The sequence below is a fragment of the Diadema antillarum genome, unplaced genomic scaffold (genome assembly GCF_040938485.1).
Source record: "Diadema antillarum isolate AM-2024a unplaced genomic scaffold, OU_Dant_1.0 scf00000038, whole genome shotgun sequence".
In the NCBI taxonomy this organism is placed as follows: domain Eukaryota; kingdom Metazoa; phylum Echinodermata; class Echinoidea; order Diadematoida; family Diadematidae; genus Diadema; species Diadema antillarum.
In genome coordinates, this window is record NW_027270927.1 from 256,619 (window position 1) to 270,571 (window position 13,953).

A 13,953-nucleotide genomic window follows, 5' to 3' on the forward strand; every position below is an offset into this window, starting at 1 on the left:
AATTGCACCTCGTTGTCAGGCATGGAGTCGTCATACGAAACTGATAGCTAAAATGTTTCAACGCACTCCTGTTTGTGAGTTCTGTTGAGATGATGATGTATTTCTTGCAGCAGTCTTCACTGTTGGTTCTTTTGCGGGAAGTAGTCCAGGTCACGCCGATCGCGCATGATCAACATACTTTCCAGTAAAGGAGAGGCGTGTATGGCAGTCACATGACAATATTGACCAATGAGCACAGGAGATGTTTGTTAACAGTTAATGTAACAATGATGTAAAAGCACAAATATCGTGTTTGTGTTTAATTATGATGTACTTTGGATGATTTGATGGGAAAGAGAAATGTTTTATGATACGTGTAATTGAATGATCTTTCAATCACTAAATGGTGCCATTAACATACTTGTTTGTTACACTAAACAGAGAAGTACATAACACTTTTCTGGTAGGATAAACCTTAAACGACCATCAGTAATATTTGCTGGTATCAGTTATGTGTATTTTTTTTCTTGCGGAAGGGGGAGGGACAAATAACGATTGATGGATGTTCCTGAAATGAATGTAAGTCAACACAAAGCACTGCCAATATGTGTTTTGGTGTAGCAAAGTGTGCTGTCGTTAATCTGCATGCTCGTGTATCCATATAAGGCTCTCCCTGACATCATAATATGGACCTGTTGCATAAAACGCTTAACCTGAGAAAAACTTTCTCTTCTTTGGTAAAAAAAAGTCAAGTTAGTATGATTTTGTCATTGACATGTAGGCCCGGTGGAACGTTTTTCAAAGTTAGTGGGTCCACTAGCCACGAATGGGAACAGAGACGTAGATCGGTTTGTAAGAATTTTAGGGGGAGGGGACGTGGGTCACAGGGTCGTATTTTTTTTTTCGGGGGGGGGGGGGGATACGTAGGTCCTATGTTAGTGTTTTAGGTGAAAATACGTGCAATGGAGGAAGCGACAGAGCTGGGGTAAGGGTCTGGGAGGGGGTTTCCCTTCCCACACGAGGGAGATTTTGCATTCTAGAAGTGCAATCCAACGACCATGGTGTATTGTTTTTGGTGGAATATTTGGAAAGTTATTATTATTATTATTACTACTACTACTACTACTACTACTACTATTTATAGTGCGCTTTTCCCACAAGGCCCAAAGCACTTACAATCAATTCAAAACATGTACGACAGTATGTAAAATAATGGATAAATGTTACAGCTACGAACTAGTTGCTCCTGAAAAGATGTGTTTTCGAGGCTTTTTTGAACACACTGACTGATGGAGACTGTCTAACGGTAAGTGGTAAATTGTTCCAGTGCTTTGAAGCAGACACAGTAAATGTCCTATCACCGGCTAAGGTGCGAGTAACAGAGTATGTGAGGCGAAGCGGATCACTAGATGACCTCAAATTTCTAGTAGGTGTATATAAAGTCAAACAGGCGTCTAAATATTTCGGAGCTTGATCGTTAAGGATTTTATAAACAAACAAAACTAATTTGAAAATTATCCGTTGCTTCAAAGGAAGCCAGTGCAACGACTTCAGAAGTGGCTAAGATGGGTAGTCCCTAGAAACCTGAAACACTAATCGGGCTGCCCAATTTTGAAGTCGCTGCACACGATCCAGTTGAGTTGAAGGAATGGAAGAGAGAAGCTCGTTACAATAATCTATACGGGATAGAACTAAAGAGCGCACTGCGTCATGACATGCAGTTTGATCAATAAATCTCCTAATTCTAGCAATATTTCTTAAATAAAATCAATTAAACAGTAAGAAATTTAGATTCTATGACATTCAAAATAGCTAATATGGTATCTATCACCTCTTTTTCTGCGTCTGCGTCTTTGCTGTGTATATACCATGGATCTACTAATGTATTTTAGTAGCTCCATATATTTTATTTTGCTAAGTCTATATACAGAGGTGGCCCAAGGAGGAGGGTGTGGAAGGAATTGTGCCCCTTGCGGGCGAGGGAGATTTTCCTCTTTTTTTTTCAATTCAACAATCTGGTGCCAACTTTTAATGGAATTGTAAGAAAATTTTCACTCATTAAAGATCCAGTTTACCTTTGTGAGCAGCTGTGATAAAAAAAAAATCAAAATATCACATTTAATGCATATGACGTGTAGGTCCATATAAAATTTTCGCAATAAGGCCTAAAATGTAAGGAGATATCAGTATTTTTCTGAATAAACCTTGACTGTAGACGGTTTAGTCTGGAAACATTGTTATTATGACTATTGTTCACATTTTGTGTATTTTAACAATACTTAATATCGATATTTCGTATTTTGTTTCAACTGCAAATGGGATTTTATGCCCTTAACGTTTTAAAAGTATAGAGGAAAAATTTTTGGCCATAGAAATCTCGGAATCTGTGTATTATGCCTTGTTTCGTATTTGTGTATGTGAGTGTGTGTGTGTGTGTGTGTGTTGTCACTGTGTAGTAAGTCTATGAATGTGAATACTGCTCAGATGACATTGACAAATTAGGTGGCAAGTGAATGGAATGGTGACACATTACACGATAATGCCATGTGTCATCATCACACATAACGATGTGTGAACAATGTATTGAACAAACGCAGATGAGATGAAAATAAAAAGGAAATAAGAATTCGCACCGATACAGAAGGTGAAGGACAATTGATTCTTTAACATTTTAGACTGATCTTCTCAATTACTGATCAAATTGTTTGCAAATCTGATATCCAAATCGAAAGCAAAAGGGGGCTTAAAACTTTCAGGAGGTAGAATAGGAGGACATTCCAGTCACACTACACCCCTGGGTCTGGCACACTCTTATTTCTTGCCACATTTTGTATAATATATATGTATATATATTATATATATATATATATATAGAGAGAGAGAGAGAGAGAGAGCGAGACATACATATATATGTATATATATATATATATATATATATATACATATTGTTAGGACATATATTGTTAGGAGCAAACATTTTGTTTGATAATGTGGAGATGCAAAAAAAGTGAAATAAAGTCGATCTTGAATTCTGCACCGTCACACCACGGCATTCTGACACTCATTTCTCTTTTTTATATACTCGGCATACAAATCTTCCATGACATTCGCTTGTTTGCTCCCATTGGATATTTAAACTATACATAAATTCTACCCACATTCTAGCCCTAACAGTAATTCCATTCCTCAGATCGAATTAAACCTAAAACCCAATCACAACCCTAACCCTAAATCGTTGGAGAAAATAAAACCGGAGCAACTGTCGCAAGAGCAAATGTCGTGTAACCCTTTGAGATTGCAAGACTGAATAAAATGAACTCTATTTCCATTTCATTATGTACACTCTGTATACAAAACCAGATGATTGTCTCAATGCAAGAGTGTGCACACTCCCGGGTCTGGGCAAGGAGGTTTAAGAGATGGAGTAACAACAGTCTGACTCCTTTTGAAACCATGTTTAATACCGCCACTCAGAAATATTTGAATTATGCGCTAAACTGGGGCTGTCCCACAGATAATAATAATAATAATAATAATAATAATAATAATAATAATAATGTCTTATTTATCCAGGGTAGCATCTTCAGTGTTGCCACTGCTCTACCAGAGAGCCCTGCCATTATTATCACCCCAGCGTTGCCAGGTACCCATTTATACACCTGGGTCATGAGGGGCATTGTGGGTAAAAATATCTTGTCCAAGGGCTTAAGCACTGGGCGGGAATCGAACTCGGGTCCTCCGACTGATGGGAGTCGAGAGTCTTATCCACAATGCCACATATAGAAAGAGCACTTTACTTTTGAACCACTCTAAATTGTTTGTACTTGGATTGGGATAAGGAATAAGAATGTTCTTTTAATTTATAACAAATTACAATGAACAAGGATGATGACATATAGGAGCTTCACCATATTAATGCGTGAGTCGGGGCTCAAGGAAGTCGAACAAAAGAAAAGAGCATGCATACATTCTACACAGGAGAGCTTCTTAAGCAAGAGATATTTCAATGGATTACACATACTACATTTCTAAGATATGAGAGTCTCCTACTCATGCATTCTTATGACGGAGCCTCTGTGTCATCAGCCTTGTTGAGTGCAACGTGTTTTTTTTTTCTGAGTATTGTTTTCTCTGCTCAATGACCATAATTAATTCCGCAAATCTAAACATGGAAGTGTCGACTTAATATGTAAGCCTCCTACCCTGTACATGGTGTGAAATTATGAAAATCGCCTAGATTTCCTCTTTAAAACCTCCTCGGCGAGGGGGCAACACTTTGTGTACATTGTGCAAATATGTCATCGATTAAGTTGAGATGGACAAATATGAAATAACTCGATCTTGAACTCTGCACTATCACACCACACGCTGATACCCACTTCTCTTCGCGTACTCTGTATACAAAAAGAATGGGTGACCCATTCCATACCCTGTACTGTCACGCAACACCCTTGAGATTACAAGACTGAACAAAATGAACTTTATTTCCATTTCATTTTGTATACTCTGTATACAAAATGAAATGGGTCAACCGGTGTCACAGTACAAGTGTGCAGAGCCCAGGGGGATTTAATGTCACAGTGTACGCTCAACAATGTGACACCACACCCCTGGGTCTGCAGTCTGTACTTTTGCCCATAAGTTCAGTTTGTTTACTCTGTATACAAAATGAAACCTTTGTTACCTCTCAGCTAATACTGTAAAATTACAAGATTGAACCAAGGTTATGAAATGAACATCATTTTAATTCGTAATCTTATTTTTTCTTCCTTATTGCAATCTACTTTCTTAACCTAATTTACCAGATATCTACAAAAGCAATCAGTATTACAACTAAAGATTTGATGCTTGACCAGGTCTTTAATATCATCGAAAAACATTTGTGCTGTTAGGTAGGTGTTTGGTGATGTCAAGTCATTTCAGATGAAGCTGTCGTATTTAATGGGTTTATGTTCTTCTATCGTTCAGATAAAGTTAACCTCTCAAGGCTTGCGTGTTCATACGGGTGGACAATGTCTGAAAACATCGCATCGTTTGTGTTCAAGCGTTAGTGTGGGGCGGTTCGATTGTGTGTGTGTGAGAGAAAGAGAGAGTATATGTGTATATGTGGGGTTTTAATAAGCTTGCATTTAAACTATTTATACTGTGAACTAGATTCTTTGATGAAGTTTATTAGCACGTTTCATAGGATGGGGTGTGCTCTTTCGCGCGAGTATATGAGTGTGTGCGAGGGTGTGAGTTTTTGTCAAATATTTTATCACAAAATTCAATGAAGTGTTCGGTGTTTACGCCCCTTTTTGCTGTTGTGTCTATTGGATCTTCGGTCTATAGGGATTCCTCCGACATTACGTTGTATTTGAATAAGCTCATGACAATAAACTGTGCTTCACGCGATGAAATTTGGCGTTCTCGTCTTCAGTGATGTCATCAGTCGTTACCAGTCACGTGTTACCGACTTTCAGTGAAGAACACTGAAACACCCAAATGACAATAGTAAGCATCGCATAAATTGAATTATTGTACAGAAGAAATTATGATAATTGCTTCCAAAAATGACTAAAGAAACTAAAAGCACATTCTAGAACTGTCATTAGTGACCTTCCCGACAAATTTAATTCAATTATATACACCAACAAAGCTTTCCTAACAAGTGAGAAACGACTACAAAGGTTGAGTGCACCTTATTCCTCTAGTAAAACTTATTTTAGGCTTATATACCTAAATGGCAGAAGTACAATGTATACAAAGGCACAACGTTTGTAGGCCCACTAATACCAGCGGAAAATACACACCATTACCGATGCTCGAATTCCTGTTCTTGTAACGTAAACATCGTACAAAATGTACGATAATTGCTTTCACTGGAACAGTAAATTATGCTGTCAATAAACCATGAAGACAATGAACGTCTGCCAATCTTTGATAACTAACATATTCATATAGAATAATTACAAAGTTTAGGGTATCCTTGTCAAATATCCATTCCGAGCTGTAGTCTACTGTGACATCCACGACAACGTCCAGAGAGACACCAAGTCTATAGCAAGACCAGTAATGTTCAGAACCTGCCAGGAATTAAAAAAACAAGCAAACATTCCATTTTGTTTATAACGGATCTTCAAAATTTCTTCGCATGAGCTCCTCTTTAGAGCAATAACTGTGAGAACGCGGGCCATATGAGTATCACAATGAAGACATTTTTCCAGAGATAAGCGTATACAAATACAATGGAACATTTCAGATTACGCGCCCGAGTTTTTAGCTATTTCTCTGACGTAAGAGGTTGTCTTTGTATGTCAATTCCCAAGAAAATTCGAACTATCCGTCAAATATATATCTATACATGTATCAGAAAGCAATACTTCATTGAATTTTAAATGTTTTACTCATTGTTTTAAAATCCGCAGTCGCCATAGTTATGCTTACGCGATTACCAATTTTCTTCGTTGGAAATCGCCGGTTATCGATTGTTGTGGATAATGTTTCCAAATTGTCGCTATGCTAGTAAACTGATATAGGCCTATACTACATACGTTCAGATTGCTGTCGAAGTCGACGCCACTTTCGAGTTTCGTGTCATCAAGGTACACTCCGTAATCGGAATCGTAGTTCTCGATTCCATACACGATGACCTCGTTGAAGTACAAATCGTTGGGGTCGTCGTAGGCAGCTCGTTCAATCGTCGACCGGATAGCACCCTACAGGAGTCCAAACAGAATCTATTGGTCAGTACAGACCGACCTTAGCTTTCTCAAAGACATACTATGCTGCAAAAAAAAGCGATTATTTCTGATCTGAGTATCACGTCTCTTTCATTTCAGCAACCCTTTCAGGAAATATAAATGCATTTCTGTCAAACAAACATAGAAACTTGGCACAAGGTTTCTGTTTATTAGGACTTTAAGGGGCAATTAATGTAACTTACTGGATATTACGTTAAGATGTCTGACTCGTTTGTAATTTATACTGTTATCTTTATTTGGCGAAATCCATAAAGAGATCTTACGTTATTGTTTTACCATGTTTCCCGAGTCAAATATGTCCTTCCATTTGAACAAAATTATGACGGAATGAAACGTTTGTTTGAAAGCTAAATTAGATCTAAGGCAAAAACTACTTTGGCTTACTAAATCGTCCCCTATATACAAAGATTAATATAAATCTGGATCATCATACAGCTTTGTTTCATTATAGAACACATTTTACTGTATTTTGTTAATCACTCTTCGGTACTTAAACTATTAAAACTATAAAATCTTCTTACTGTGAATGCAGATATAAGTTATTACCCATTCATAGCCTTCATTCATCATTTGAATGAGCATCAAATGGTAACGTACAAATATGAATAGATGTCTATTGTTTAACATGTTTAATAGAACATATTTCTACGTGTTTATCTATATAGCTAATGACTCTATTAAATTGGGTAGAAATGTTTGGGTAATATAATTACTCAGAGTTTATTGTCATATCATTGATGGTCCATAACTTATGTCCTGAAATACTGCCAAAAGGACGGATTGGAAATTGTTTGCTATATGAAAGCTCGAAAATGAAAGAAAGATGACAAATATGATAAGGCCAGCTTTTGTCATTGTTTTTATGGGAGGTGGCTCTGTACACGGCTATTTACCCCTTGTGCTTGAAACCAAATCTTTGTATGAGCATCCAGATCTAGAAATAAATAAGATAAGAGACAAAAGAAAAAGAGAGTGAGCAAATCAAAATAGGGATTTATCATCTTTTGAGAGAACTTATTGACAAATATCCCGATGAAAAATCGTATACATTCTTTCTCCCCAAGAGTTGGTATATTCCGCAGGATTAGTATAGTTAATAAGTATACAATAACACATGAATTTGATTTCGAATGAATCGGACATAAGCGCTGAAAGCGGCCTTGATTCCTTTTTATCACAAAGCTTGTGAAATTTCATTTCATTAATCTCAAGGTTTCGTAAATTTTGAAAGTCATTGATCATGAAGAAACTGACAAATTCATGGAAACAACATTGAAAACTCATCTTATAACAAAATATTCGAACCTCTGCTTTCACCATCATCCCAGTATAGGAAGCCCTCAGCTTCTTGGTTGGTATCCATGGCAACCAGAAGACCAAGTGGGTTCAAACGACTGCAAGGAATAATTACGACATCATCTTTATGAATGCATATACAGTCTCATACAGAATTATTCTCTTATTTTCCAAGTCGTCTATTAGTATACCCTCTTTTTCAATATAGATCATTCCACACGACACTTTACTTTAATAATACAAATGCTTAAAAGCAAAGGTGATGATATTTTTATCCTGCATTAACATTCCACGCACAATATGAAAATGCAGTCCTTTCTGAGAGGTACACAGATAATCAATGACATAATTCGGTGGCGTGTATGCACAGGAGTATTCTTGGTAATATTTTTACATACAGGCCAATATGTAAGTCATGGTGTTTTTGTTAAGTACCTGTATTTGGTTGTGTTGCTAGGCTCCTGGCGGGGCAGAATGTATCCTCCACGCACGTGTAAGTTGATGAGTTCCATAGGAGATGGGAGAGTGATGTAGTCAGTGTTCATGCTGATTTCAGACCCCTGTCGAAATTTTGAGGAAGAGTGCAAGTGTGAAAAACATTTAAACACACGGTGGATGCAGTGCCGTTTATTAAAGTCCACGCTCAATAATGTATAATTCCTTTGCCTGCACCAACACCAAGGACAGAATACATGCAAACTTCCTTTTCTTACCAGGGAAGTGCTATATTCGATCACTTTGCCACTATCCTCCAAAACCTGCTGCTCATTTGAAAGAGTCAGAAAATTATGCCGTCAGTTGAGTTATACATTTTAAACAAATACTTAAATACATAAATTGATTGTTTTAACAATTTCTTTTTACTGTTTGTATTGTTTTAAATTATATTACTCTTTTTTTTTTTGGTTCCGGTAACCCCTTTTATGGTATTTTAAACTCAGTTTGTATCCATGGTGCGTCATTACAGTAATTACACATTTTTTTCTTGAATAATTCACTTCGTCTATACAGATTTCAGTATAGTCTCCATGGTCTCGTATCTTTTTAAGCGTGTATTGTTTTGTGTACGTGTGTTATACTTGTAGGTGATTTTTACGAAGTATATTGTACTCCAGTGTTTTATCATGTATACGTATGTACACAGGGCTGCCCTGGAAAGAAGTTGAGAAACTGAGGGGACTACCGTGTTTATATACAACGGAATAAATGAATAAATAAACAAACAAATGAATAAATAAATAAATAAATAAATAAATAAATAAATAAATAAATAAATAGAATCAGTTGGGCTCACACAAACACACACACACGCACACACACTCTCGTTGCTCTTTTTCAGCTGTTTCTTAATTTTCCAGTTGTTTCTCGATCACACACCATACGTGAGAACATGAAAACCAGGAGGACGGAGAATAATGTACTCGTAGTCTATACTGCTAACAGAGCTCACTTACATTGTAGTAATCGTACCATCTTGCATCCGTTGGAAAGTACACGTCCACTGTGGTTTGACCCTGTGGACAATCCACAAAAAGAAAAGTGCACTCTTATTGTGTAACATGAATATCTTTAATTTTTGCAGAAGCCTTCGTCATCGTCAGATGTGAATAGTATATTGAAGAATTTACTATTATTAGATTGATTGCTTGTGCTTTTCGGAGTGATACGGCAGATACTTGTAAATGTGAAATTTCTTTACTAATCAGAAATTAAGTCAAAAGTTAGTTTTTGCTTTTTTACACACCCTCCTGACGCAGTATACCTCAGGTTAAATAAGGCTTACATGATAGAAACATATGATATTACGTAGAAGGCAATTGTCACCCAAAGAGAAAAAAAAACACAAACAAACACGTGACTGTCTGATTCAATAAGGGAAGAATTCTAAAGATTCGCACCTCTTCTAAAGCAGGCGAGATCATGAACGCTGGTCCCCACAGGAACTGGCGGTCGATATCATAAGTCATATTATCTCTCGGAAACCTGAAAGAATAGAAATAGTGATACACACGGTAAACATTCTCCCGGTCGTCTTGATAATAACATTCAGGCATCTAGAAAACGTTTCTCCATCTTTGGCTCTAACCAACATGTGTAACGAGCTTCCTGTTCCAATCCGCAAACTGTTGAAATAGTCAGGATTAGATGTGAACCTACCATTTTTATTTGTGATTTACCGCATATCCCAGCTGGAAAGAACACAGTGAAAAAACACAATTTGAACACAGTGTAAAATCTCTTTACACTGTTAAGTTCGAGCGTTTTAACAGGGTAAACGGATTGTGAATTATCAATTCACCAGCATGAATTATCAATTTAGCGTGAAATAGAATATTACTGTGTGAATACTAATACCCTGTGAAAAACCAATCCTCAGTGTGAAATAATTTTCACTGCTAAATTCGATCGTGTTTACACAGTCGGCTCTTTGAACACAATGTGAATACACCCACCAGTGTGAACACACTGTGGTGTTCTTTCCAGCAAGGATATTGCATTACAGTGTTTTTGCACGAAGTATCACAGTTCTTTCAACTATTAACGCAAGTCTTTAGAAACGTTAATAACTGTTTATCATAACCATGGAATTTTTTCTTCCCAATTCTTAGCTGAAGTTATAATAAATAGACAATTTACTCGAACATCAGAGGCCTCACGACTGTTTTTCCGTAGAAGGTAGCATCGAAGAAGAGCGAGTAGAGGTAGGGCAGGAGTTGATATCTGACTAGCAGGATGTCACGTGTCCGCTCTGCGAAAGTCTCATCAAACGCCGTGGGATGCTGAGGCTGCAGTGCAGTGTGGAACGAGAGTGTCAGCACCGATCATGGTCAATATGTCATATAGCTTTTCATAAAGCTGGTATTTTACGGATCATTAATATACACGCAAGATGTGACATCTTGCGTATTTCGTATCCAAGTTCCAAATTATTCTGTTTCAATTCCAATTTGTAATGTTTATGAATATAGGGATTTCGTGCTCGTGTGTGAATGTGCTTTCAAAAGATGTTTTCCGAAAGATCATTTTATCATAAATGTTCTATCACTGCAAGTATTTTCTGTATCTTTGTGCTCTCATATATTTTTTTATTTTACTTCTGACGAAGATTTTGCTAGGATCGAAAGCTCAGATCCCTTTCGACTCCATCAATACCCCATAACTATATTCTTAATGATGCGTTATAAGGAATGCTTTCTTTATCACTGTATATAATGTGTGTCCCCAATAGTGCTTGTAATAACCACCCGGGATCGGATCGGACGTATTGTCTACTATAAACACACATTACACCCGTATACACAACTCCACTTCCTGGGAGTCAGTGTGTTGCATGCCGTAACCATGGAAACACAGTCTAGCCAGCCATTATTTTCTTGACGTCATACTTACATGCCACCCCTCTGCATTGTGATTTCTGGCGTAGGGGTAAAAGGCGCCAAGCTGAGTCCATCTCCAGCACATCTCGTACGTGGTGTTGTACCAAAATCCACAGATATCAGCACCAATCTGGTTTGAATATCAAGTGTCAAAGGTCATTCAGATTTTGATTACAAGTACAATGATTTGCAATTTTCTGACCACGACACTTTAGAGCATTGTGACTCGAAAAACAATAGAAACCTAAATAGAAATATACACATATTCCCTTATCGTTAAAGTCATTTACGATTTAAGTGCTTACAACGTGAAACAAAAATCATGCCTGACGGTTTTCATTCCTCCAATACGTCAGCTCAAAATGAAATGACAATGTGATATTTAGTAAGGTGTATACATGATTATTCGCTAAGCCAGTCAACTTGAGTCATCATTTTTTTTTCAGCTGACATTTATCTGACAAGCTTACTTTGTAGTAGGAAACTACCGTTACATTTATCTTGGCGTAATTATTGTCAAGGTTTCGATTTCATCAAGCAATTATTGCATGGAAGACATACTCGGAAGAAAAAAAGAGGTGTAACTGATGTGTAGCTGACATATTAATAAATGTTTTGTTACCTATCAAACTGCTTTCTCCAAAAGGTAAAAAGAAATATTGCATTTATGATAGGACATTACTATCTCACATTCCATGCACAGATTTTGGAGTAGCAAATACAGATGTCCGTGCGTCAAACATGACTTTGGGAAGGCTTAAAAATGTTTTAATAGTTTGTGATATTAGGAGTTCAGAGCTGGCATTTAAGTATGAATCCTCATCTGGAAAAAAACAACAACAACAACAATCTCAGCATTTCTATTTCGTTTCATGTATTATAAAGCATTATCAAAAACTTACGTATGGGAATCCGAACATGTTGAACTCCAGCATTCCTTGAAATTGGTATAAGATGAAATGAAAAAAAAAAGGACACCATGAAACCATTAGACTAGAAATATTTGCTTCCCTTTCATGTTTTCGTTGGTTAGGCAATATGAAAAAAGAAATGAGTGCAGTTCCTATTGACGTCAGAAAGGGTTTTCGTGAAACTCCTTACGCCCTCTCTGAATAAGACAAGTAATGTAAATGACGTATATATGTGATCGGCAAAAACGCAAAGGAATGATTCATGACATGAGGCAGAGAAAAAATGTCTCAAATATATTGAGAGCCTTTACAGTTTGACCACAAACAACCAGAACGTCATCGCAAGCTTTCTTCAAATTGCACAAACTGATGAAATCTGAAGACATTGAAAGGACTGTGTGATCTAAATATGTTGTTGACTTGAATGAGAAAAGCAAAAGGTTCATTTATATGGGTAGAATACAGAAAATGATATCAGCAACGTAACTGTCAGCAAGCATGACAGTTGATTTGAGCTCCATATTAGGCGCCTTGCACCTTTAAAGGTTAACATTCAACTCTTTTGAGCTTCTCAGAAACCTTCCGATCTCTTCCTCATTCATCATACAATTTTTTTTATACACATTGTTGTAATATCAATAACATTCAAACAAATTCATTCCTAGAAGGAAGCAAGCTATTAGTGAATTAAGTCAAGCTGCAGGCTGCACAAACTTGATAAACACGGCCTTCTTTTTATCATCAGAATATGATGTAATGTGAGTAGGAGAGTGAAGGTATTCTATTTCAATCTGTACGTATGTTAGCAATGTAATATTGATGCAGTGATCAGGAGAAGGACTTTTTCCCCTATGAATGTGACCAAATGTTTATTTTACTGTTGTTAAAGAAGCGTTTAAAGCAAAGTGGAATGTAACGGAAACTCACCAACGATACTCCAGGACATTTGGGGCCACTGGCTCTGGTTGTCTCCCAGCCAGTGCTGTGCGTAACGCCCTGTCCCAGCGAACGAGGATCGTGTGAGCACAAGACTTCTCTTGTCTGGAAACACCTGTTGTAGTGTCCTGTGAACGAACATCATTTAAAAAAAAAATATGAAATCGATGTGAACTAAGCTTTCCTCATTAAAAATCAAATCCTTGTTAACCCTCAAGAAACAATGGATTGCTCAACTCCTTTTTGTCATTATACAAATTTCTTTTGTTGTTGCTTTTTCTGATCAGCCGTTGTTTTTCCTTTAGATCCTCAGTCTATCCCGTTCTCATTACTGTAAGTTATCATGAAACTACGGTCATCATAATTCATATCATTAGCTTTGTCACCATACTCCTCATTCAGTGTATCATCGTAATCAATTCTTGTTTTGTAAATCATTCATTTTCCTGCAAAGATTTCTACCGTTGGAAGACACGTTTAGAACGACTACGACCACTTAACTGAATGACAAGAGTTACTGTAAATACTCTAGAGACTGCAACCTTCTTGGATTTAAAAGACACATTTTATCTAACCTGTATGTAGCTTCACTCATAGAGTGTCCATAAAGACTGTGGACATCATATTGAAGTCCCATGGCAGTGATTGCGTCCATGCAAATCGTCTTATCGTAAATATTCCCTGTCATTTCCATCAGGAGACCTGAAAAAA

General features: G+C 37.0%; 1 protein-coding gene across 1 annotated transcript in view; it reads right to left on the bottom strand.

The window, feature by feature from the left end:
* LOC139709505 (maltase-glucoamylase-like) overlaps positions 1-13,953 on the bottom strand; it is a gene marked incomplete at its 3' end in the record, with an annotated part of 83,283 nt that overhangs the window by 28,990 nt on the left and 40,340 nt on the right. Inside the window, exons 34-44 of the mRNA XM_071621468.1 lie at positions 13,818-13,944; positions 13,234-13,370; positions 12,298-12,332; positions 11,409-11,525; positions 10,656-10,804; positions 9,917-10,001; positions 9,473-9,532; positions 8,454-8,578; positions 8,028-8,116; positions 7,616-7,656; positions 6,509-6,677 (exon numbers count right to left, since the gene is read on the bottom strand). Of these exons, the coding sequence (XP_071477569.1) occupies positions 6,509-6,677; positions 7,616-7,656; positions 8,028-8,116; positions 8,454-8,578; positions 9,473-9,532; positions 9,917-10,001; positions 10,656-10,804; positions 11,409-11,525; positions 12,298-12,332; positions 13,234-13,370; positions 13,818-13,944 (1,134 nt within the window). The remainder of the gene's footprint in view (positions 1-6,508; positions 6,678-7,615; positions 7,657-8,027; positions 8,117-8,453; positions 8,579-9,472; positions 9,533-9,916; positions 10,002-10,655; positions 10,805-11,408; positions 11,526-12,297; positions 12,333-13,233; positions 13,371-13,817; positions 13,945-13,953) is intronic.